Source organism: Megascapheus bottae, chromosome 2 (genome assembly GCF_031878675.1).
Source record: "Megascapheus bottae isolate mThoBot1 chromosome 2, mThoBot2.hap1, whole genome shotgun sequence".
Classification (NCBI taxonomy): Eukaryota; Metazoa; Chordata; class Mammalia; order Rodentia; family Geomyidae; genus Megascapheus; species Megascapheus bottae.
This window is the reverse complement of record NC_143510.1, coordinates 56,900,008-56,924,946: the sequence shown is the minus strand read 5'-3', so window position 1 is coordinate 56,924,946 and position 24,939 is coordinate 56,900,008. Positions and strand designations below refer to the sequence as shown.

The 24,939-nt window shown below is 36.4% G+C and overlaps 1 protein-coding gene across 2 annotated transcripts in view; it reads right to left on the bottom strand.

Moving 5' to 3' along the window:
• Positions 1-24,939, bottom strand: part of Mon2 (MON2 regulator of endosome-to-Golgi trafficking) — an 81,720-nt gene that overhangs the window by 37,659 nt on the left and 19,122 nt on the right. For both annotated transcript variants that reach the window (XM_090327862.1, XM_090327869.1), the window contains exons 4-19: positions 23,558-23,689; positions 21,128-21,257; positions 20,327-20,421; positions 18,430-18,555; positions 16,946-17,140; positions 15,335-15,459; positions 14,780-14,916; positions 13,116-13,269; positions 10,660-10,892; positions 8,338-8,419; positions 7,488-7,672; positions 5,159-5,271; positions 4,459-4,563; positions 3,965-4,045; positions 3,814-3,887; positions 3,638-3,728 (exon numbers count right to left, since the gene is read on the bottom strand). In XM_090327862.1, coding sequence (XP_090183988.1) covers positions 3,638-3,728; positions 3,814-3,887; positions 3,965-4,045; positions 4,459-4,563; positions 5,159-5,271; positions 7,488-7,672; positions 8,338-8,419; positions 10,660-10,892; positions 13,116-13,269; positions 14,780-14,916; positions 15,335-15,459; positions 16,946-17,140; positions 18,430-18,555; positions 20,327-20,421; positions 21,128-21,257; positions 23,558-23,689 — 2,058 coding nt within the window. The remainder of the gene's footprint in view (positions 1-3,637; positions 3,729-3,813; positions 3,888-3,964; positions 4,046-4,458; positions 4,564-5,158; positions 5,272-7,487; positions 7,673-8,337; positions 8,420-10,659; positions 10,893-13,115; positions 13,270-14,779; positions 14,917-15,334; positions 15,460-16,945; positions 17,141-18,429; positions 18,556-20,326; positions 20,422-21,127; positions 21,258-23,557; positions 23,690-24,939) is intronic.

Below are 24,939 nucleotides of genomic sequence, written 5' to 3'. Positions count from 1 at the left end.
TAAGGAGGCTGACCCTTCTTCAAAGTGCTAATGTGGGGGCCAGGAGTTTGGCCTAGTGATAGAGTGCCTGGCTAGCATGCATGAAGACCCAGGTTTGATTCCTCAATACCATGTACATAGAAAAAAGACAGAAGTGGTGCTGTGGCTCAAGTGGTAGAGCTCGAGCCCTGAGAAAGTCCAAGAACAGTGCTCAGGCACTGAGCTCAAGCCCAGGCCTGGCAATAAAATAAAACACAATAAAATGCTAATGTGTAAGTGCCCTAAAACTTTAGGTGGCAGAAAAATTAATGACTCAACAGACACAGTATACCTGCTATATGGGATTGCATCTTGATTCTAATACTTAATAGTTATGTAACTTTGGATAAATGGCTTCTACGACTGAATTTTTATTTTTTATTGCTAGTACTTGGGTTTTAAATTCAGGGTCTCATGCTTGATGAATATTGCCATGCTCCATACTTACCCTTTAGGTTTAGTTTGCTTTTCAAATAGTGTCACACTTTAGTCCAAACCAGTCTCAGACTGTAATCTCCTGTCTTTGCCTCTGGAGTAGCTGGGATTACAGGTATATACCACAATGCCTGGCTTGTTTTTGAGAGAGAAGTGTTGCTTACTTCCTGTTCAGACTGTCCTTGGAATCTCTGCCTTCCAATCTACTTCTCCAATAGCTAATATTAGAGCAATGAGCCTCTGCATCCATTGAATTTTTTTTAACATGTAGTATGGGTACGATGGTATAGAAACAACTTTATCTCAGAAAATGTAGAATGTACATGAAGTCTATCTTAAATGATGACTAATGTTACTTCATCCTTTCCTTCCTACCCATTTTAAATAGGGTGTACACAGCAATCACATATAGAGCACTTAAAAGAACATACATATATATATATACATACATATTATATATATAATATGTATCTATGTATCTTTCTTTTCTTTTTAATTACTGGGGATTGAACTACAGGATTTATGCTTGCTAGTGAGGCACTCTACCATGTGAATCATTCTTCTAGCCCCAGAAACATTTTTAAAAAGTCTATATTGAATACTTTTACAATGCTTTTATTTATTGTGCTCAGGATAGGACTTATGTGTCTTCTGTGAATATTGGTATAAAGTTTTAATTTACATTCTATGCTTACCATTTCATTTTACAAAATTAAATTATAATGTGAAAAGCTGTAAATTTACTCTCAAAGAAATCATCTCTATTTCATACTCAGTATATAAACTTTTCAAACAGTTGTTTTCTCTAAACTTCTCTTCAAAAATCACATCTGAAGATTTGAAGTAATAACACAGATTAAGATGCATTTTATACATAAAATGCTTGGTTAAAAGGAAATAAACAAATAAATATATAACCTAAAGCTAAGGTAAGTAAGAGACGTGTTGGGTGGGGAGGGGCAGGTGAGAATGTTGAAAGGGGTAATAAGTGATCAAGATGCATGGTATTCAGAAACTGCTTTGGTGAACACCTTTGCACAACTACTTAAAAATGAAATATTAAAAAATTATATTTGGTCTTATTATTCTTGAAATTATACACTAACTACCAAAGGTCTACTTCTTTTCAATGATCATGTCTTAGAAAATGCTTTTCTTTTGATTTCCATGAACTAGCTTTATTCCTTCATTAGAGTTTCAATCACAACAGTTCATTTTAATAGAAACATTGTAATACTAAATGTGTACTGAAACCCTACATAAAAAAGAACCAAGGATTCAGAATATCTTAAATAATATATGCATTTATCTATTTAGACTTTCATCCTAAATTAACTGCCATTTACCTAGAGCCAACTAGTTTGTAAGCTTTTTGCCAGCAGAAACATCCTATTTCTTTGTATCTCCTAGTAGTTTATGCACACAGGAAGTATATTGTATTTGTTGAATGGATACACATATTTTCAAAACATTATCATAGAAGTTAGCATGTATTTCATTAAGAAATTATTAAACTTTTATAGTTTTGTGTTAAAAATTAATCTCAAAGTGCTGGATGCCACTGATGGCTCAAGGCCTGTAATCCTAGCTACTCAGGAGACTGAGACCAGAGGATAGCAGTTCAAAGCCAGCCCAGGCAAGAAAGCCTATGAGACACAACTCCAATTAACGACCAGATATCTGGAAGTGGTACTGAGGCTCAAAGCACAAGCCTTGAGCTGAAGAGCTCAGGGACAGCACCTAGGCCCAGAGTTCAAGCACCACAACTGATAAAAATTAATCTCAAGATGTAGGATTATTATTGATAAATTGAGTAGTTCATTGTATTTTATGTCACTCTTGCCTGGATTTCAAGCAAAGTACAATACATTTTTTTCAAACTCCTAAATGTTTATACAACTATCTAGCTAATATACAAAAATATACAAAAATATGCTCTAATAATAGCATAACGTGAGTTACACTAACTAGAATGACACAGAATTATAATCAAAGACTGGGTAGAAACATCCTGTTATTATATGTACAGTTAAAATATTAAACAAATTAAAGCTTTTTAATCATTGTAGGTGTTTCCATGTACTTAACAAATGGTTATGTTAATTTTAAAATATAGAAAGCACTTTATTTTTTGCCAGTCCTGGGGCTCGAACTCAGGGCCTGAGTACTGTCCTTGGACATTCTCAAAGCTAGAACTCTACCACTTGAGCTATAGCACTACTTCTGGCCTTTTCTATGTATGTGGTACTGTGGTATTGAACCAGGGCCTTTGTGCGTGCTAAGGAAGCAGCACTCTACCACTAGACCAAACTCCCAGCCCCAAAACACTTTATCTCTGCTGGACCAGGAATTAAACTATAACCTCTTAAATACTGGACAAGTAGTTTACAAATGAGTTACACCTCCAGTTTAGGAGAAGTTCATTTATTTATAATTATCTTTGTTTTATACTACATCCTAGAAAAATACCATTGACATATGCTCTCAGAATTTATTTTAGTGATGGTTAAGATATGAATAAGTCCAAACCATCCTACACTTTGTAAGTCTAATACAAAATATTCTGAGGGTATAAAGAAATGTTCCTGAATATCAATACTCAATATAGCAATTCTATTCATTTAATCAATGAATGAAGAAAAAGTTTAATTTCAATGTAAGGAGAATCATTACCTTTAGAAAGAAATGATTAGCTCCTTATTTTCCATTCCAATGAAGGCAAGAGAAACTGAGACACATATTCCTTAATTTATATATTGTATTATCCCATCATAAATTTTAATTGCAAATAGTAAGACTTTTTTTTTTTAGGCCAGTCCTGGTTTGAACTCAGGGCCTGAGTAGTATTGTCCTTGAGCTTTCTTAAGGCTGGAGTTCTACCACTTGAGCAAAGAACCACTTCTGGCTTTTTTTCTATGTATGTGGTACCAAGGAATCGAACACAGGTCTTCATGCATGCCAGACAAGCACTCTACCTCTAGGCCAAACTCCCGGCCCCAACAAATAGTAAGACATTTTATGCAACCTACTTATGTCCTCTGTACTCCCCCTTCCGAAAATAACAATGGCAAATATGTAACAAGACTATCAACTAAACTGAGGTTTAGCCCCCAAAATGAAATACTCAGATTATAATGGATTCACCTTCTATGACTAATTAAAATCGAAAGGTAGAATATCACACCTTATTATTTCCATATGCCATATCCATTGCTTCTAGAGATAAGGAACAAAGTGCATTTATTAAATGATGCAAAGATACATCATCAAGATACCTAAAATGAAAATGAAGAAGATATTTATATCTCAAATATATAACTGTTAAAAATGTTGCTATTCATTTAAAGAACTGACTCTTACTGTGAACTTTCAAACAATCTTGAAAGGATGTTGGAAATCACTGGTAAATCTGTCATCACTGCTGTTGTTAGAACCTAATAGAAGAACAAAATCAAATGTGAAACATGACACTTCCAGAAGCCTTAGCTGGGTAAGAAGGGCTGGCACTTACTGTACTGGGTCCTTCCACAGCTCTTCCAGGTTTCAAGGCACCACCACTACTAGGCTTTAATCCCAGGATCCAGACAAGATGCTGAAAATGAAAACAAGGAATTTAGAAAATTATAAAATTCTACAGTAAATTTAGTGATAATTTGTAGCAATTAAAATTAAGATCAGTAAATATCCATGTTATGAAACAATTCTACAAGCCTGGGAAGAAGAATTTAGGCCATCAAGAGACTCACTCTAAGAGTACTTGAGGCACTGGATTCAATTCCTTGGTACCATGTAAAATTAATCAAATAAAAGGAAAAATAACCATTAAACTTTAAAACGAACAAAAAAAGAGACTCACTCTATCACTTCCTACACTGAGCTACGTGTTTCAATCCTTCCCAACCTCTCTTTTCACATATTACTATTCCTAGCTCTGAAGCACCAACAGGCACTGCCAGTTTAGGTGTAAGTAATTACAAAGTTAGCATTTGATCTGGGATAACATACCTGAAGAGTTGCCAAGACAAGTTGCCATGATGTTCCAAGAACAGCCCCATGACAGTGAGCCAAGTTAAGTAGAGTCCTCATACACTGGATATTTTTGGAAGTTAGCTATATTAAAAAAGGGCATAGTTTAAATAACTGCTATGCATTCTTAAAAATTAAACAACTTTAATACATTCGAAGATTTTTTAAAATTAGAAAACAAATGAATATATTGAAGTTGTGCTGATGGGCTAGAGTCATGGCTCAAGTGGGATAGCACCAGTCTAGCAAGCAGGCAACCACGTTCAAACTCAGTACTGGGGGGGACGGAGAGGGAAAGAAAAAATACAAAATTATGTTAAGTTAGTTATTAATAATAGCAAAAGTATAATTAGTGAGGTCGGGAGCATTGCTTAGTGGTAGAGTGCTTGCCTAGCATGCACAAAGCCCTGTATTCCATTTCTCAGTACCACAAACACAGAAAAAGCCAGAAGTGGTGCTGTGGCTCAAGTCAAGAGGTAGAGCACTAGCCTTGAGAAAGCCCAAGGACAGTGCTCAGTCCCTGAGTTCAAAAAAAAAAAAAAAAGGCACAGTTATTCTTAAAATGCTCTCCAGGAAAAATAAAATAAATAATAAGTAATAATAAACTTTGGCAAATACAAAAAAAGAGTGTATTAGGTTTCCTCAAAAGAGAATTGGTAGAAAAAAACAAATGCATTACCATCACTGTTCCTTGAGGCTGTACTGCTAGAGGCTGACCTACTGCCACAACTTGCTGGTGAGACTCACTTGATGGACTTATCATCATAACACTTTGGCCTTGGATAGAATATGCTAGAACACAAATGAACCTAAATAAGCAAGTATACTGTTTATATTTCATTCAAAAGTATTACTATATTTAAAAACAATAATTTGATTAAATCAATGTCAACCACAACATGGAAATAATACTGTGTGTGTGTGTATGTGTGTGTGTGTGTATGCAAACACTCTGGAAAAAAAAAAGAAGAGAAATAGTAAGTAGTTCTCTATACATTTATTTATTTATTTATTTATTTCCAGTCCTATACCTTGAACTCAGGGCTGAAGCACTATCTGTGAGCTTCTTTTGCTCAAGGTTAGCACTCTTACCACTTAAGCCATAAAGCTACTTGCAGCCTTTTCTGTTTATGTGGTTCTGAGGAATCAAACCCAGGGCTTCAGGTACGCTAGGCAAGCACTCTAGCGCTAAGCAACATTCGCAGCCCTTCTCTAAAAATTTTAGAAAATGATAATACTGTAATAGCTTTCTTCATAAGCAATAATAGGCCACATCAAATATTTTTTCAGTAAGTATTTTAGATATGCATTCTTAGTACACTAGAGACCAATATATTTTCATCTTGAAAATTCAATATTATATTTGTATTACATGTAATAAACCTTATTGTTTCTAAATTATTCACCACGGAAATAAATTTTTGAGTACCAGCTTGAAAAATAACATTGAGGGCTAGGTGCTAGTAGCTCATACCTGCAAAAGTAGCTCTTCAAGAGGCTAAGATATGAGGACTGCTGTTTCAAGCTAGCCCACGCAGGCAAATCCTTGACATTCTTATTTTCAGTTAATCACGAAAAAGTTGGAAATGGAACTATGGCTCAGGTGGTAGCATGTGAGCTGTGAGCAAAGAGGCTCAGGAACAGCGCCCAGGCCCTGAGCGGTATAGTGCTCAGCATGCACGAAGACCCGGGTTCGATTCCCTACATACATAGAAAAAAGCCTGAAGTGGTGCTATGGCTCAAGTGATAGAGCTCTAACCTTGAGAAACCTCAAGAGCAGTACTCAGGCCTTGAGTTCAAGCCCCGGGACTGACAAAAAAGTAAAAATAAAAAAATAAAAAATATAATGCTGGAGCTGAGGTTCTAGAGAGCTCCTGACTACCAACAACTATTGAGTTCCTGAGTTCAAACCTCATTACTACTAAGAATGAATGTATAAGAATGAATATATCCTGTCAGAAAATATATATTATATGATTTGTTCAGCTGGTATTCTACCACTTGAGCCACCTCTCCACCCTTGATTTGTTTTTCCCCCTGTGGGTTATAGAGCTTGAATTCAGGGTCAGGGTGTTGTCCCTGTGCTTTTTTTTTTTTTTTTTTTTTTGCCAGTCCTGGGCTTGAGCTCAGGGCCTGAGCACTGTCCTTGGACTTTCTCAAGGATAGAGCTCTACCACTTGAGCCTCAGCACCACTTCCGACTTTTTTCTATGTATGTGGTACCGAGGAATCGAACCCGGGTCTTCATGCATGCTAGGCAAGCACTTTAACCACTAGGCCAAACTCCCGGCCCCGGTCCCTGTGCTTTTTTGCTCAAGACTAGCACTCTACAGCTTTGAGACACAGCTCTACTTCCAGTTTTCCAGTGGTCAGAGATAAAGAGCTTCATGAACTTTCCTGCCTGGGCTTGGCTTTGAAGCCATGATCTTCCTGAGTAGCTAGGATTACGGGTATGTGTCACCAATGCCTGGCTCATCCATGATTTTTTTTTTTTGGTCAGTTGTGGGGCTTGAACTCAGGGCCTGGGTACTGTCCCTAGTCTCTTCATGTTCAAGGCTAGCACTCTACCACTTGAGGCATAGTGCCACTTCCATTTTTAAGTGGTTAATTGAAGATAAGAGTCTCATGGCGACTTTTCTGCTTGAGCTGGCTTCCTCAGATCTCAGTGTCTTGAGTAGCTAGGATTATAGGTGTGAGGTACCAGCACTGGGCTCAGTCCTGACTTTTTACTGGTAATTTTGGAGGTAAAGTCTCAGGGCTTCCAAAGTGGGCTGTCTTTGAACTGAAACCCTTAGATCTCAAGATGTGGTTAGGACCATAGGTATGAACCACTGGTACCCAGCTGAAAACAAATGTTTTAAAAACAAAGACAGCAGAAGTAAAACTCAGGGCCATGAACTCCACCAAACCCAAGAGTCAATGAGTAGAGCAACAGAGGCCTAGGACTGCTTTTTCTACATACGATGTCATGCAGTAAGACAAGAGGGTTAGTGTAAGTTTGAACCTTACATTTATTGGAAAGTGTAGCTGCAGTGGTGGCATTTAATACAGTGAGTGTGTAGTGCGGAGGCAAAGAGCCTTTGCATATTGCTGTTATAAAAGCATCTCTTGAAGTTACAAGACCCAGTCTTCCACAAAGAGCAGCCATAGTCAATTCAGCTTTTAAAATATTTTCAGTGGCAGCTTCATCTGTGCTGAAAAGATAAGGTACTTGATTTAATATGATTATTTTCAACTATAATGTAAAACAAGATGTGAAATTAGATATTCAGTGATGTTTTTGGAAAATTTTCAAAAAAACATGGCCACAATTATTATACTCAAGAAGGAATTTTAACCAATTGACCTAAGATCTGAAATTTTTAAGTAGGTGAAGGCTATGTACAATACATGTATATTACTGAAATAAATGATCAAGAATTTAAAGGTAATCTCAAATACCAAGCATTTACAAACTAATAACTTATGTAATTCTGAAGGAAAACATAAAAAAAGTCAATCTAGTCATCAACCTTGTGAAATCAATAGTAAGTCTTGATATTATAAAGATGTTCTGTAATTTGCCAATTTTATGTGCCAATTAATCATGGAGACATTCTGGCATCTGTGTGGGGCAATCAAAGGAATGTAACAAGAGAATAATGTTCCTAGAGAAATGGTTCTGATTTGTCATTAAATACTGTATGAATGTATTAAGATACACACTAGATTCCACGAATATATGTAATTATAATTAAGTAAAAATGTACACACAAAAAAACTAATACTAAGTAATACATTCTTGGGACAAATTTAGGTAAATCACTTCTATATTGTTTTTAACTCCCATGATGTGATATAAAAGTTATAGATTTAATACCTGGCATCCAGAAGAAGGGAGAGTGCAGCAAGAAGACCACACCAGCATGCATTCACCATTTCTTCCCAAACAGCTCTACTAACTTAACAGAGAGAAAACAGAGTACTTAATGATAATTACAGATGACACAGTATTTATCAATACAGTAAATTCTGAACATCTTCTTGGTCATATTAACAACCTGATTATTAAATACTAACCCTCTAATATTTAAAATATACTCAAGTATTTAAAGCCATGTTACAGATTCACTATCCAAGAAATTATAAACCACAAAGCATCTATTATAAAATCTTTCTATACAGGAGTCAACAAATAGCTCTGAACATTAAGATATATATATTAGTTTCTATTCCTAATAATAGGCCAATTTTCTGTCTGTTTGAGCTGCAATAAGAGTGGGCTGCAGTGCAACAAACTGGGATAGTTAGGGTATTGGTTACATATACCGTTAGAGATGGGAATTAGAAATATGGCAAGTTAAAATTGCCTTGTGTCACCAGGCACACTGGTGGCTCACACCTGTAATCTGAGCTACTCAGGAGGCTGATAGTTGTGATTTGAAGCCAAATTAGGTAGTAAAGTCCATGAAACTCTTATCTCTGATTAACTACTCAAAAGTTGAGGGGTGGTTCAAGTGGTAAAGTACATCTTGAGCAAAAAAGCACCCAGGCCTTGAGTTCAAGTCCTAGGTAGGACTGGCACATTCCCCATATCCCACTCAACAACAGCAACAACAACAACAACAAAAACAGCCTTGTGGTACAAAACCAGAAGTGGAAAATCTGGTTTAATGCCATGTTATTTAATATAGGGAGACAGACATTTTTAATATGGAAATAGATGTATGTGATGTCTGTGTGTGTTGTGTATCCTGTCCAAGTAGCAAGAAGCGTACCTAGTGCCCATGTGTTAGTTTCAATACTATTCTCCAGGGCTCCTTGGAAAATTGACTGACACCTGGGCTAGACAAAAAACATCCAGATCAGTTTGGAACACCATGTTGCACCAAGTAGTAAGGAACTGCTCAGAGATCATCAAAAGCCATGGGATATGTCAAATGAACACAGGACATCTGTAAAAGGTCAACCTAAGCAGGAAACTACATAATGATAATCACAGATTGTAATACTTTGAATAAAATAAACATCCATTAATCTATACTAGCATAAATAAGAAAATCACTGAGAGTAGAAGTCAATGTATTTCATTACAAAAAGTTACTATTTAACTTTACATGGAAGAAATCAGGCTACAATGACATTAACTAAATGGTAAAAGTGTACATTCTCAATAATGAATTACACTGATACATTTTGCTTCCCCAGGGTTGATATATTAATGTAGTAGTATTTCTGTGCTAACCTTGCAAAAATGAATAAATTAAACCTAATTATGAAGGAACATTAGACAAATTCAAATTGGTGCGTATTCTTCAAAAATGTCAGTAACAGAACATGACAAGAACTAAGAAACAGTGTTCTACATTGAAGTAAATTCTTGACACATGAAAGTAAAAAACAAAACACACTGTTGTCTGTGAATAAAGACAGCAGTGTTGAATAACAGGGGATAGGAAAAGAGTAAAGCAAGAGGGTCAGAGCAATTAGGATAATGTATATATATATGTGTAAAAAGCACAGTGAAACCCTTTTCAACTATTAGCATAAATAATAATAAAAAGGATAGGAATATAGGTTAGAGCCTGTCTGGAATGTGTGTGCTAGTAGGAGGGGAGAGGAGTAAAGTGAACAAAAAGAGGGTAAGGTAGAGTGAATATGGTCAAAATATTTTATGTACATGTGTAGAAATAGAACAATATAGCTTGTTAGGATTGGTTTAGGAAGACAAGGAATACAGGAGAATGATGAGGGGGTGAGACCAATTAAGGTACACTGTATGCACATATAGACAAATTAAAGTTAAAAAAAAAAGTACTATTGGACCACAAAGCATAGTACAGGAGCAAGGGGCAAAATCTGAATAATATGTAGGATTAGGTGGTAACAGTGGCCTGATCTGAGTTTCTAATGATAAGGAGACTGTCCTTAGTTTTAGAATAACACAACAAAATAATAATGGGTTATAGCATCAAGTCTCAAATAGTCTCAAATAGTTCCTTAAAAACTCTAGTGACATAATTAAACAGAATAGTAATATAAATATGGTAAATATTTACCACAGTTTATAACAGAATAGTGTAAACATGGTAAGATATTAACAATTGATAAGAGTGCATGAATGTGCATGGGAATATTTTTGTTTTCTCCATAATTTTTTAATTATTTAAAAAATAATAAAAACTACAGAATAATAATATACCTATTTCCTTATCCATGTGGTCTGATGTTGAATGCAAATCCTGCTGCTCTGATGACTGTGTTGGTAAAGAAGCTCCTTCACTGATAGTTTGACTTTCTGTCTCAACTTCTCCTAGCTCTCCTTCAATCATATTTGTGATTCCACGGACAAGGTCTAACAAACAGTGAAATGCCACAGACATCGCATAACCTTCTGGTATAGTTGGGGGCTCGACTTTGTCCAACATCTCCAGGCTGAAATAATAATAATAAAAAAATCCAAACATTAATGAGAAGCCATCATTAAAAAATTAAATTTAATAAAATCCCATCTCAATAGAAAGTTGGTGTGTTGCCAGATGCCAGTGGTTCACGCCTACAATCCTAGCTACTCAAGAGGCTGAGATCTGAGGTTTGTAGTTTGAAGCCAGCCCATACAGAAAAAGTCCCCGAGATTCATCTCCAATTAACCACAAAATGCTGGAGACGGAGCTGTGGTGCAAAAGGTAGAGCACTCGTCTTGAGCAAAAGAGCTCAGGGACAGTGTCCAGGCTCATAGTTCAAGCCCCATGACTGGCACAAAAAACAAACAAAAATGTTGAGTGTGGTGGTTAATGTCTATAGGTAGAAAAATTGTGGTCCAAGGCTATCCCTGGGCAAAAGTATAAGATACCATCTGAAAACTAAGGAAAGCAAAGCAAGGGTTGAGACTCAAGTGATAAGAGCTACTGCCCAACAAAGGTGAGGTCCTGAGTTGAAACACTAGTATTAGCAAAAACTAAAAGTGAAAAACAAAAACTATTTAAATCAGAGTTTGAGAAGCTCTGAATGTCTTATTACTTATAGGTAAGTCTTTTTATTTCTCATGTCAACAATTAATGTAGATATTGCTTATAACTGGAGAGAGAAGTTTAAGTAAATTAGGAAAATAATTAAGTATGGCTATGGCCAGGCCTTAGTTATTCTATGAAGGGATACTTCTCCAAATAATGCAAACTCAGTTATATCCCTTTTCGTTACTGTAAATCTGAATGTCTTTTGTGACTACTTGATGTTAACTCCTCAGAGACCTTTTCTGCCTACCTCTCTGTCCCCATCAGTCAGTTACTTTTTCTTAAAACATTAACCACTACCCAAGAATACATATGTACTTCCCATCTCACTCACTAAAATGTAGGAATGTTATTCTTGGTTGGTTTTGGTTTGTTTCTCCAGTTTATAAAATGTGTACAGGAGGTAAAGATTATGAGTATCTCCTTTAGTGTTGGAAATCAAATTTCTTTATAATTAGATTATCTAGTATACTGAAGCCAATTGCTTTTTACCAAGGAGACAGTAGCTTTATTATAAGTGACTATAAATAAAAATGAATTTGCATTAAAAGATGTTATCAGTGGCTCATGCCTGTAATCCTAGCTACTTAGGAGGCTAAGATCTGAGGATTCTGAAGCTAGCCCAGGCAGGAAAGTTACTGAGACTCTTATAGCCAATAAACTACCAAAAAAGTTGGAAGTGGAGCTATAGCTCAAGTGGTAGAGAGCTAGCCTTGAACAAAAGAAGTTCAAAGACAGCACCCAGGCACTGAGTTCAGCCCCAGGACTAGCCGCCCTACCCATTCCCCCCCCCCCCAAATCAATCAATCAATCAATCAATTTGTCTGTCTGTCTATGCAGAGAAAAAATACATATACATGTGTATACTTTTAGGCAAAATAAAACTATGTAGTAAAACATCACAATGGTTATATAATGCAAAAAAACCAATATAAGAAACAATACCAGAAGAATATGATTTATAGTAGGTTAGAGATTGGTGTCAGTTTAAATCTTGATTTATGGTCATCACTGTAGTGTTTCAGTTAAATACACTTATTACTCAAAACATACCAGAAACTATCTCATAGTAATTATGACAATGTGAAACCCACTGTTTATACTTCCTGTTAGAATGTATTTATTACACCAAACCTTCAGAAAATTCAGCAATACTGTGCTGAATATGTGTCTGTTAGGTGAAATGAGTAGTGACAATGCAAAATAAACATTTATGAACTCATTAAACACTTTTATCATAAAAAGCTAAAACTTCTAGGTGTTTACCACTAATAGTATGAATATTCAAAATAATCTTTCTTACAGAAGACTGAAGATTAGAGATATCACCATTTTATAGATGAGTGAAATAAATATAAATTTACTGAAGGTACCTCAGTTGTTAGAATATCTGAGTCTATAAGGTATCTGAAGCCAAAGTATATACTTGTCAAAAAGCAACATAAGATAGACAAATCTGTTTGTAGGTAAAGAAATCCCATTTTGTTTCATAATACCAACAGCATACAAATAGCACAAAAGAAACTAATCTAGTCATAAATAAAATTCTCAAAATATGACAAATAAAAGTGAGCTCTAAAATTTTACATCTAATACAGAGAAGGTTAGGATTTCATTCCTTATAAAATAAGGTCTTACTACTTACTATGTAGCTTTAGCACTGCCTTGAACTGTAATGGTCAGAATGGGTATCCATGTTCCTCTGTACTCAAATGCAGGTAATAAAGTAACCCCTCCGCCAATCCCTACCATTGCTGAGTTGGTGGGCACTGAGGCTGGGCCTCCCGAATTATTGTTTCCTATTAGACAGGGGGAAAAGGAGACACTAATTTATATTTAATTACAAATGAATAATATTCAATCAGTTACAGGTTATATTTGTAAGTGAAATTTGTTAATCATCTTTTGATTACCATAGAATCTATTTTCCTAAAAATTTTTATTTTACATAAAAACTACTTGAGGATCTAAGATCGTGTCCTAGTGGTAGAGTGCTTGCCTATCATGCACAAAGTCCTGGGCTTGATTCCTTGGTATCACCTACATTAAAAAAAAAAAGCCAGAAGTGGTGCTGTGGCTCAAGTGGTAGAGCACTAGCCTTGAGAAAGCCCAAGGACAGTGCTCAGGCCCTGAATTCAAGCCCCAAGACTGGCACATAAAAAAAAATGCTACTAGAATAAGTAAAAATACCAAGTTTTATACTTTTAGGCCTTTTTTTTTTTAATGCATTTTTTTTTTTTCTTGCCAGTCCTGGGCGTGAGCTCAGGGCCTGAGCACTGTCCTTGGACTTTCTCAAGGCTAGAACTCTAACCACTTGAGCCTCAGCACCACTTCTGGCTTTTTCTATGTATGTGGTACCGAGGAATCGAACCTGGGTCTTCATGCATGCTAGGCAAGCACTTTAACAACTAGGCCAAACTCCCGGCCCTTTTAGGCCTTTTTTTAAACTTCAAAGTTGGGGAATAAAGAACATAAAGGCCATCAAATCAATAAAACTGTACATACTGACAGTGAACAAAGGGAAAGGAAGACTAAACCCTGATTCACAAACAAACTGAATCAATATCAACCAATCACCTTTAGTTGAAAGAAAGACTAGCAGACCTCTTAACGTAGTAACCAGCTACTCTCTGTAAAGGAATCAAATGAAGATTTTTCTACATGAAGATTACCATCTTAACTTTTTTTTTTTTTTTTTTTTTGCCAGTCCTGGGCTTGAGCTCAGGGCCTGAGCACTGTCCTTGGACTTTCTCAAGGCTAGAGCTCTACCACTTGAGCCTCAGCACCACTTCCGGCTTTTTTTCTATATGTGGTACCGAGGAATCGAACCCGGGTCTTCATGCATGCTAGGCAAGCACTTTAACCACTAGGCCAAACTCCCAGCCCTACCATCTTAACTTCTATTCTAATCTGATTAGAAGAACTGAAAGAACACTAGAGAAGGAAATAGTTGCCACAATGCAGCCAATATTTTTCTTCTGGTACTGAACTCAGGGTCTTTCAACTCTTGCTCTAGTTTTCATGCAAGGCCGACAGTCTATCCTGAGCCATATTTCAACTTCTAGTTCTTTGGGTTAATTAGAGTCAGGAGATAGAAATCTTTTAGATTTGTCTACCAACGTTAGATTTGAATCTTGATCCTCAGATGTCAGTCTGCTGAGTAGCTAGAATTACATGAGTGAGTCACCAAATGCCTAACTCAAATTATTCTTTAAGTATAAATTTTTATTATCATTGTATTAAAATAATCCAAATTTCTCTGACCACAAGATTTTTAGAAAATATCCTTTCATGAATAAGTCCTTTTACCAGCTTGGTTGGTTGTAGCAGGATTTCCAGTAGGAGGGACAAGAAACAGAGATTGGATGAAAGAGCCCAGTGCATTCACGATATCACGAAAAACCTTGGTAGAATGCTGTTTCATATCATATGACTGACAAAATGACCTATAAAATAAATATAAATGTTTTTAGGAAAAACATTTTAATATATTAAAATGTTTCACAGTAAATAATGTTTCTATAATAGTTTCAGTGACATACTCAAAGATTCTTCTTCACACCTGGGTGGTTTTGCTAATGTAAACAAAGGTTAATATGTAAGTAAAGATTTAAATACAACACACACACACAGTTAATCTAGTAAAGTCAGATTAATGGCCATGATTAAACACATAATTTTACCTCCCAGTTCTTTTCCATACCCCCACTCTGCCACTTCATGTACATACAATATAGAATTTTTCTTAATAAAATTAAACACTGAAATGTGGGAATACACAAGCAAATCCTTGCTACCAGCTTATTCCCCTCTGCTATTTTCCTGGCCTAATTACCTTATAAACCACTACTGATGGTAAGTTACCTTAGTAGCTGAGGCTGCACACAGAGCCTGTGTATTGATTCCACTGCAACAGCTCGCAGCCACTGTGGCTTATCAGCATCCAGGAATTTCACCAGAAGTGACAGAAATATCTCACACTCAGTTACCTATAAAATAGAGGACTTTTAAGTATTATTTTCAATCCAAGAAATTGTTATTATTCTTTTACTTTTGCTGTTGGTGCCACAGACAAACCAGTAGCTTTTTTTTTTTTTTTTAAGGTATTAGGATTTGAACTCAGTGACTCCTATTCTCCTACTTGGCAGGCAAGTGCTCTACCATTTACTGCACAGCCTCTTCTTTGCTTTAGTTATGTTTCAGATAAGGGGTCTCACATTTTACACAAGGCTAGCTTCAGATCCTCCTTCTCCTATATACACATCCCAACAGCAGCTTGTTGGTTTAGGTGAGGGGGGTTTCACCAAGGTTTTGTTCAGACTAGCCTCAATCTCCAATTCCCAAGTAGCTGGGATTACAGATGACAATCCATTCCTTGGCCTAAAGTACATGTCCTTTAATTATTCTGGTGACAAAAGGGGTAATATATATGAAGCACTTTTTCTATGTATCAAACTTTCTTTTCTGGAAGCAAAGCATAGTTGCGAACTGACTCGCTGCCTTTTTATGTGAAATGGATAAGTAAATGGCAGCTCATGATTCTTCAAAGTCTTCATAAATATACTGCAAACAGTTTCTTAAAAATAATGTCATAGGTGATGGTGGGTCACACATGTAATCTTAGCTACTCAGGAGGCTGAGATATGAGGATCAGGTTTGAAGCTAGCCTGGGCTGGAAAGTCCACAAGACCACCAAATGGCCAAAAGTGGACCTAAGGCTCAAGTAGTAGAGCGCCAGTGTTGAGTGGGAAAAGCTAAAGGGATGGTACCCAGGTCCTGAGTTCAAGCCCCAAACTAGCAATAGCATAAACCAGTCACTTAAAGGAACAATTGACAATATTTGTTGCCAATTAACAACTAAAATTTCATACAAAAGTTAAAATTTCAGAAAAGTGGTATCTGCCATTGGAAATCTTACTGCTTCTCAATAGCCCAAATTTCTTCTGATATATGTGGTGATATTAACAAGGCTGACTCTTAGTATTATATAAGTGAACATTTAGAGCATCTATACGACAAAAATTAATGCAATATTAACATAGTAACAGACTTAATTCATTGTAAAAAAGTCGTGGGTCAATGAATTTTTTTGGATTTTTAAAAAGTATTATATAATTGACAATCCCAGTTGTCAACTTGATTGGGTTAAGTGGAACTTACAAGATAGTAAAACCTACTTCTAACAGATTAGTATCTAGTCAGAGTCTTTGGGGGAGGATTAACTAAGAAGAGTGAGAACTGCCCTGAATACGGGGGTGGGGTGGCACCATTCAATAGACATGCTGGCACTCTGCTTCCTCTCCTCCAGGAGGTGAACAGCTTTCGCTAGCTACTGTTTTCCAGAGCAATGGAACCAGACAATCATGGAATAAACTTTCCAAAACAAATCTTTTCTCAGTTATTTATGTCAGATATTTTGTCACAACCAGAAACTAACACACACTACAGCAATTACGTATAGAAATTAACACTCACCAAAAGACTATAAAATTGCTTGATCAGAACAGATACTACCCGCAATAAACGCATGCAGATAGGAAAATACGGCTTTTCAACTGGTGCTGGAGAAGATGAAGTGCTGGAACCTTGTCTGAACTTTATATTTGGAGAAAAGAGCTTTATCACAAGAGGACACACCCTTTCCTTGAGGAGGAAACTAAATTCCTGGTGCTATTCACAAAGAAAAAAATTCTATTAATTTTATATTTAAGACTTCAAAAGCAGTATCACTAGCAAACAGCTTACAATAAGTATCAATAGTCTTAACTATAATTTTCTACTATTATTTACAATTTACACAGTTTTGAAATTTGCATTGCAACTAGGTGATCTAAAAACAAAATTATAATGAATAATATTAGAAATTTTGTTTGTTTCCTGTGTGTATGCATGTATGCGTGCACTAGTACTGGGGCTTGAACTCAGGATCTTCCACTCTCCTTTAGTTTCTTTGTTCAAGGTTAGTGTTCTTCCACTTGAGCCATACTTGCATTTTCAGCTTTTTGCTGGTTTTTTGAAGATAAAGAGTCTCTTCCATATGTTTGTCTTTGAACCATAATCATCAGATCTCAGTCCTCCTTAGTAGCTAGGATTACAAATGTGACCTACTTGTACTCAGCTTGAAAGTATTAAAAATAATGTGCATTTATTTTATTTTTTTTTTGCCAGTCCTGGGCTTGAGCTCAGGGCCTGAGCACTGTCCTTGGACTTTCTCAAGGCTAGAGCGCTACCACCTGAGCCTCAGCACCACTTCTGGCTTTTTCGTATGTATGTGGGACTGAGGAATCAAACCCAGGTCTTCATGCATGTTAGGCAAGCACTCTACCACTAGGCCAAACTCCCAGCCACCTACCTTTTATTTATTATTATTTTTTTTTGCCAGTCCTGGGCTTGAGCTCCAGGCCTGAGCACTGTCCTTGGATCTTCTCAAGGCTACAGCTCTACCACTTGAGCCTCAGCCCCACTTCCGGCTTTTTTTTCTATGTATGTGGTACCAAGGAATCGAACCCGGGTCTTCATGCATGCTAGGCAAGCACTTTAACCACTAGGCCAAACTCCCGGCCGCCACCTACCTTTTATTTTAATGATTAACTTCAAATATTTTATCTTGTTACTTTAATCATCTAATGTTTTTGGCAGTACTGTTTCTAGGGAATTTCTATTAGAGACTAAGTTTATTATCACTGACTATTTACCATTCAAATTTTCTAAAAGAATACAGTAACATGTAAGCAATAAAACCATACTCTTTCAGGCTTTTGTAGTATGAAAATAACTCAGATACTATATGTCTTTCATAGACCCACAGGCTAAGAAATAGCTGAGTAAGTAAATCTTTAGGAAAACACAAGACAACACTGAATTATCATAGGTCTAAAGTCTGAACAAAAATCCATGCTACTTTCTTGACATTTACTTGCAAGAATTTTGTTACAAAATAGTATCATCAATTGGCTTACTTGTAAAAAGACTTGGGGAAAATCATTGAGTACTGATTCAAGCAATTCGAGGCCAAAGGTCCGAGTCATTTCTGTCATGCCCACCAACCAGTAAGGGGCATCAGCGTTAACCAACTGACAGAGGTCCTAGGAAATAAGATCAAACAGTTTCATGTGCTGAGATGAAATGTGCGTGCTTGCTTTCTTTTCTTTCTTTCTCTTTCTTCTCTCTCTCTCTCTCTCTCTCTCTCTCTCTCTCTCTCTCTCTCTCTCTCTCTCTCCCTCCCTCCCTCCCTCCCTTCCTCCCTCCCTCTCCCTCTCCCTCTCTCTCTTTCTTCCTTTCTTGCCAGTCCTGTCCTTGAACTCAGGGCCTGAGCACTGTCCTTGGGCTTTCTCAAGGCTAGAGTTCTACCACTTGAGCCACAACACCATTTCTGGCTTTTTCTATGTATATGTGGTACCGAGGAATCAAACGTGGGTCTTCGTGCATGCTAGGCAAGCACTATCCCACTAGGCCAAACTCCCAGCCCGAACTGTGCTTTCAAAACTCACAATTCAGCTTGGCATGGTGGTTCACACCTGTAATTCAAGCTATTCAGGAGGCTGAGATCTGAGGATTACGGTTCAAAGCCAGCTTGGGCACTAAAGTTCGTGAGACACTTATCTCCAATTAACCACCAGAAAACCAGAAGTAGTATTGTGGCTCAAGGGGTAAGGCAGTAGTCTGAGCTGAAGAGCTCAAGGACAGCACCCAGGCCTGGAATTCAAGCCCCACGATGGATAAAAAAACAAAACAAAACAAAAACTCACAATTCGTAAACTTACAATCATAATATTTATTCCTTAGAAAGTATTAATAATTCAAGTTTTGACAAGTTATACTTCTGAGAGATTATAGAAGTAGACTTCTAAGAATTATGTAACTATGGACAATATGCAGTAGAGAAGTAAATGAGTAATGTTTGTTCAATAAAAACCTTTTTATCCAAACTAATAAAAGCTCAGTGCAGACTAATTATAAACACAAATAATAAATGCTGGGCATGTCAGTGGCTCATGCCTATAATCTTAGCTACTCAGGAGGCTGGAATCTGAGGATTATGGTTCAGTCAGCCACGGTAGGAAAGTAGTGACTCTTTATCTCCAATTAACCACCAAAAAGCTAGAAGTGTGATTACTGTATCTGATTTTGTTATGTGATATAGTGTATATACATTTATTTGTTTATTTGAAATAGGCAAGGTGATTGGGATGGAATGGGGAGTGTGGGGAGGAAAAGGGGGACAAAAGCATGAAAAGGGGTATTAAGGTTTGGGAAGTAATGTACCCACTACCTGACAAATGTAACTGTAACCCCTCTACACATTATCCCGACAATAAAATACAATTTAAAAAACAACCAAAAAAAAAAAAAAACCCCAGCTGGAAGTGGAGTGGCTTATGTGGCTGAACACTAGCCTTGAGCAAAAAAAACTCAGGGACAGCATTAAGGCACTAAGTTTCAGCCCCAGAACTAGCACACATAAATAAAATTTAAAATTATTAAAAAAACAAGTCTGAGAATCATGGTTCAAAGACCAGTGAGAAAAGTCTGTGAGACTCTTATGTCCAATTAATCACCAGAAATTAGAAGGGGTGCTGTGGCTCAAAGTGGAAGAGCTTTTAGCACCAGGGCCCTGAGTTCAAGCTCCAAGATCATAAATAAATAAATATCAAACAAAACAAAAAAAGAAATGTGTTTATTTTTCCCCCCTGGCAGATCTAAATTATAGTTCTGGGTTTATTTTTCATTTCATTTTCTTAATCACATTAAATAGCTATACAGAATTATTTTAAAGCTTTCCATTCTAAAAACTTAAGTATAAAATCCACACAAAATTGTATGCACAGTAAGAAGTACTTTTATCCACTAAAATACCTGGAAGAGCATGTATGCATCTTTAGCACAAGGTTTCAGGGTGCTGACCGACCTCCTGTTACTATTCCCTTGGACCAGTACTGGTTGTTCTATATCTACAATCAAGACAGAACACGTTTGAGTTCATGGTACCTTCAACACACACATTACATTTAAAATATGAATTTGCTGAAATGTTTATAAACTCTAAATTACAAAATAGCAGCCCTATAGGAAACAGTGAATGAGGATCTATTTTTATACAGAATGTGATAAAAGTCACTTACTGACGTCTACTTCAACAAGCTTAGTATCTTTGAATGAGAATGACAACCAAAATAGTCTTAAAATATCAAAGCATAAATGTCCAAAAAGAAACTAATCTTTGAAATTACAGACCAGTCATAAAATATAATCCCACTATGAAAACTTAACTCTGTAGATAGTGAGAAGATAAAAACCTCATATGATATTTGGCTAAACAAAATGTAATATCAGGTTTAAAAATGAGTTTTTATCATTTCCATATGTAATTGTGCACACTCAGAAAAACATGGAAAATAACCCCACTATTTTCGGCAGTACTAGGGATTTGAGCTCAGGGACTCATATGTGTCTAGCCCTGTTTTTCACTAGTATTTAGCATAGGGTCTTGCTTCCAGCCTGTGCACACAATCCCAACCTCAATCTTCCATGTAGCTAGGACTGGTCAGACCTGAGCCACTAGCATCCAGCCAGTTACTTCTTAGGGAGGCAGAATTAAAATGAAATGATGCATGTGAAAATAACAAGCAAAATCCAAAGAAAACTTTACTGCTTTACCTCGATGCCGTTCATCTTCAGCAACCATTCTCTCAAAGACAACAGTAACAACCTGTCGCACTGTAGCAGCAGCTGTGTTGTTTGTAATATTATCTTTTGTGAAGTGGAGTCGAAAACAAAGAACAATTGCCTGGAAAAATAAGTTTGATTAGTGTGAAGTAAGACTGAAGAATGTGGCTACTAACTTTATCTTGTGTAACCTCTACTACTTTATGCTAGGTTGTTTTACCCTGAGATACTAAAACCTTATGCTTTTCACAAAACTACAAATATGCTTAAATTTTAAGACAATCCCAAGTTTCAATAACATATAGCTAGCTACACACAAAATTACCTAAAGTAACATGAAATACATACTTTTAACATATAGATCTTTGGACATATGTGTAATAATACATCACACTTTTCACTTCTCCAGAATGACTTGCTTTGCAAAGAGGAACTATTCAAAGTTTGTTGCACCATCAAATCATTTGGAGAAGTACTGCATAAGTTGCTAAAAATACAAATAAAACAGATTATGGTATTTTTAAAGGAAAATTTCCATTTTTCTCTTTAACTATATTAAGGTATATTTTCATTCAATAAATTGTATTCCTTAAAAATATATGATCTGATGAATTCTGACTTTTATATCAGCCCATGAAACTACTCACAAGATTCATCACTCCCAAATTTCCCCACCTATATGGTTCATTTCTTCCCAACCGGGTGTTTTTCAGTATAGATAATCCAGAATCACTTACAATGTTATAAATACAGACTCATTCATAATGAGACTTTTTGGGTCTAGGCTCATTTTACTTTGTAAAATTCACATATGTTATTTAGTGTATTGGTAATTTGTTCCCCCTCTTCCCCGTCTTTTTTTTTTTTTTTTTTGCCAGTCCTGGGCTTCAGCTCAGGGCCTGAGCCATATCCTTGGACTTTCTTAAGGCTAGAGCTCTACCACTTGAGCCTCAGCACCACTTCTGGCTTTTTTCTATGTATGTGGTACCAAACTCATTCTCTAAAGTACCTGATATGGCCAGTCTTTAAATTTTAACTCTAGTAGTGAAGTTTCTGCAGAAATCACTGCTAAATTTGTCTATAGGTTTTTATACATGTCCTTTGTCAGGTATATGTCAGGTATATATGACTTCTCTTATGGTTCACGGATTTTTGTACCCTATTAAACCTCTGTCTACCTCCAAATCATGTATATCTTCTCTTATGTGCTGCTCTAAAACTTTCACAAATGAGTTTTTTTTCCCCCACTGTGGTATTAGAGGTAACTCGAGTTCTTGTGCTTGCTAGGTTGAATCTCTACCACTTTTCTGCAGTCCATTTTTGCATTTGGATATTTTTTTGAGGTAGGGTCTTGATTTGTGCCCAGGCCAGCTTGCTCTGTGATCCTGTACTTCTCTATACCACTAGGGTAACTAATAGAGGCTACTGTGTCCAGTCACTGATCAAGACAGGAGTGCCCTTAAATCATTATGTCCAGGTTAACTTGGAACCAAATCCCCTGGACTCTGACTCCTAAGAAACGAGGAATATGGGTCTTGGACCCTATCCCTGAGCTCTTCAGCTCAAGGCTATTACTCTACCTCTTGAGCCACAGCACCACTTCAAGTGGTAGTGTACTAGTTTTGAGATTGAGAAAGCTCGAGGACAGTGCCAAGGCCCGGAGTTCAATGCCCAGGACTGGCAAAAAGAAGAAAGAAATAGAGGAGGAGGAGGAGGAGGAGGAGGAAAAAAGAAAACAAACTAAGATTACAGGCATAACAAGCTTAGCTGAAAATAAGTCATTCTTAGATTCATATTCTCTGTCTCTCTCTCTCTCGATTCATATTCTCTGTCTCAGTCTCTCTCTCTCTCTCTCTCTCTCTCTCTCTCTCTCTCTCTCTCTCTCTCTCTCTCTCTCTCTCTCTCTCCTAGTTAAGATTCTATACCTTATCAACTTACACTAAATTTTTTTAAGGAAAAAGCTAGGATACCACTGTTACTCTTAAATCTCAACATAAAAGAAATTGGTTACACAGCTCTGTTTTGTATTATTTCTTTATACTTGATTATAATTCCTAAGTATTTCATTTGCATTTAGCTAACAGACTGAAAGAAAACTTTAATCAGTTTTTATTTCTCCCTAGATAGAAGGGAAAAGTATCATAGGGAATTCAACATACCCAAGGCAATACTACATAACACTTTTCCTCTTACTTCCTCCTCCTCTAGTCCTACTTTTCTACTCCAGCAGCTGAGTCTTGCTTAAATACCCAACAAGACTTCAGTTCTACTCTGCAGAAAATAAGGAAGAGATAGTTATTTCAGTACGCTGCTGATCAGCACAACAGCTACAAGGAAGTTACTCGTGGTTCTAATTATAGCAGGCTAGTCTCTTTCAGATAGCTTTTCCAAATGCAGTCTCAAAGCAAACATGTTTCCTACCTTAGAAAGTGCCTCATCATGAACTACTGTATTGGTTGTTAAAAGAACAAGAACTGTTTGAAGTAGCTTCAGTTCTTCAAGACTATTTTCCATTAGCTGCCAAAGCATATTAATTATATTTCCAGCAGCGGTCTGTAAAATAATAAATTACTGTCAAAATTAAATACAGATGTTCAGGTCCTTATATAATACAAGGTGTAAAAACCTTACTTCACCAAGAATTTTGTGATCATAGTAACAAAATACATATTTTTGGATTTATAATCAAAATATACCTCTGAACTAATTGACTAGTTTTAAAGTAGATGAAATTTATTTATAGCAAATAGCAATATGTAGGCCTTAAACACCCACTCAAGGGGCCGGGAGTTTGGCCTAGTGGTAAAGTGCTTGCCTAGCATGCACGAAGACCCGGGTTCGATTCCTCGGTACCCCACATACATAGCAAAAAGCTGGAAGTGGTGTTGAGGCTCAAGTGGTAGAGTGCTAGCCTTGAGAAAGTCCAAGGACAGTGCTCAAACCCTGAGCTAAAGCCCAGGACTGGCAAAAAAAAAGAAAAAAAAAACACCCACTCAAAATTAAAGCTAATTTCTTTAGTAACATGGAGCTTGTAGATAAGAATAAGGGTATACTCTAACTATGAGTTTATCATTTTTTACAATACTTCTTCAACAACAGTATTGAGCACAAAATGTAATCCAGGTTAGTAGTACATTCTTTAGCATGCTAGAATAAGGGTAAGAAAACCACTTCTACTATGATATTCCATGGAGTATGAAGTTAAGGTAAAACCATAAAAAGCAAACTTCATGCGCATGGTAATTTTATTGTTGTTGTTGTTTACTATCATCAGTTTATAGATACAAATAACACATTTAACTTAATTATCAATATGTCACTTCAGCAAAAGCCAGAAGTCATTCTTATCCCTATGTTTCATAAATACTTGATTTATATTAAATTAACCACTGAATGATGTTGAAAATTTACTTGATTCTAAAATCATCTTTTCTGTTACTAAACTGTGATTTCTTAGATTACAAGAGACTTGACAAAGTGTATTCATCTTTTTTTTTTTTTTTTTGCCAGTCCTGGGCTTGGGCTCAGGGCCTGACTTGGACTTTCTCAAGGCTAGCACTCTACCACTTGAGCCTCAGCACTACTTCCAGCTTTTTTCTATGTATGTGGTACTGAGGAATCGAACCTGAGTATTCGTGCATGCTAGGCAAGCACTCTACCACTAGGCCAAACTCCCAGCCAGTGTATTTATCTTTATTCATTATTTGTAAGTGTTTAATGAAGAGATAACAATACGTTAGCCATTGTCTTCAAATACATTTCTATTCATAAAATGTTTTATCTTAAACATCAGGTACGTTTCC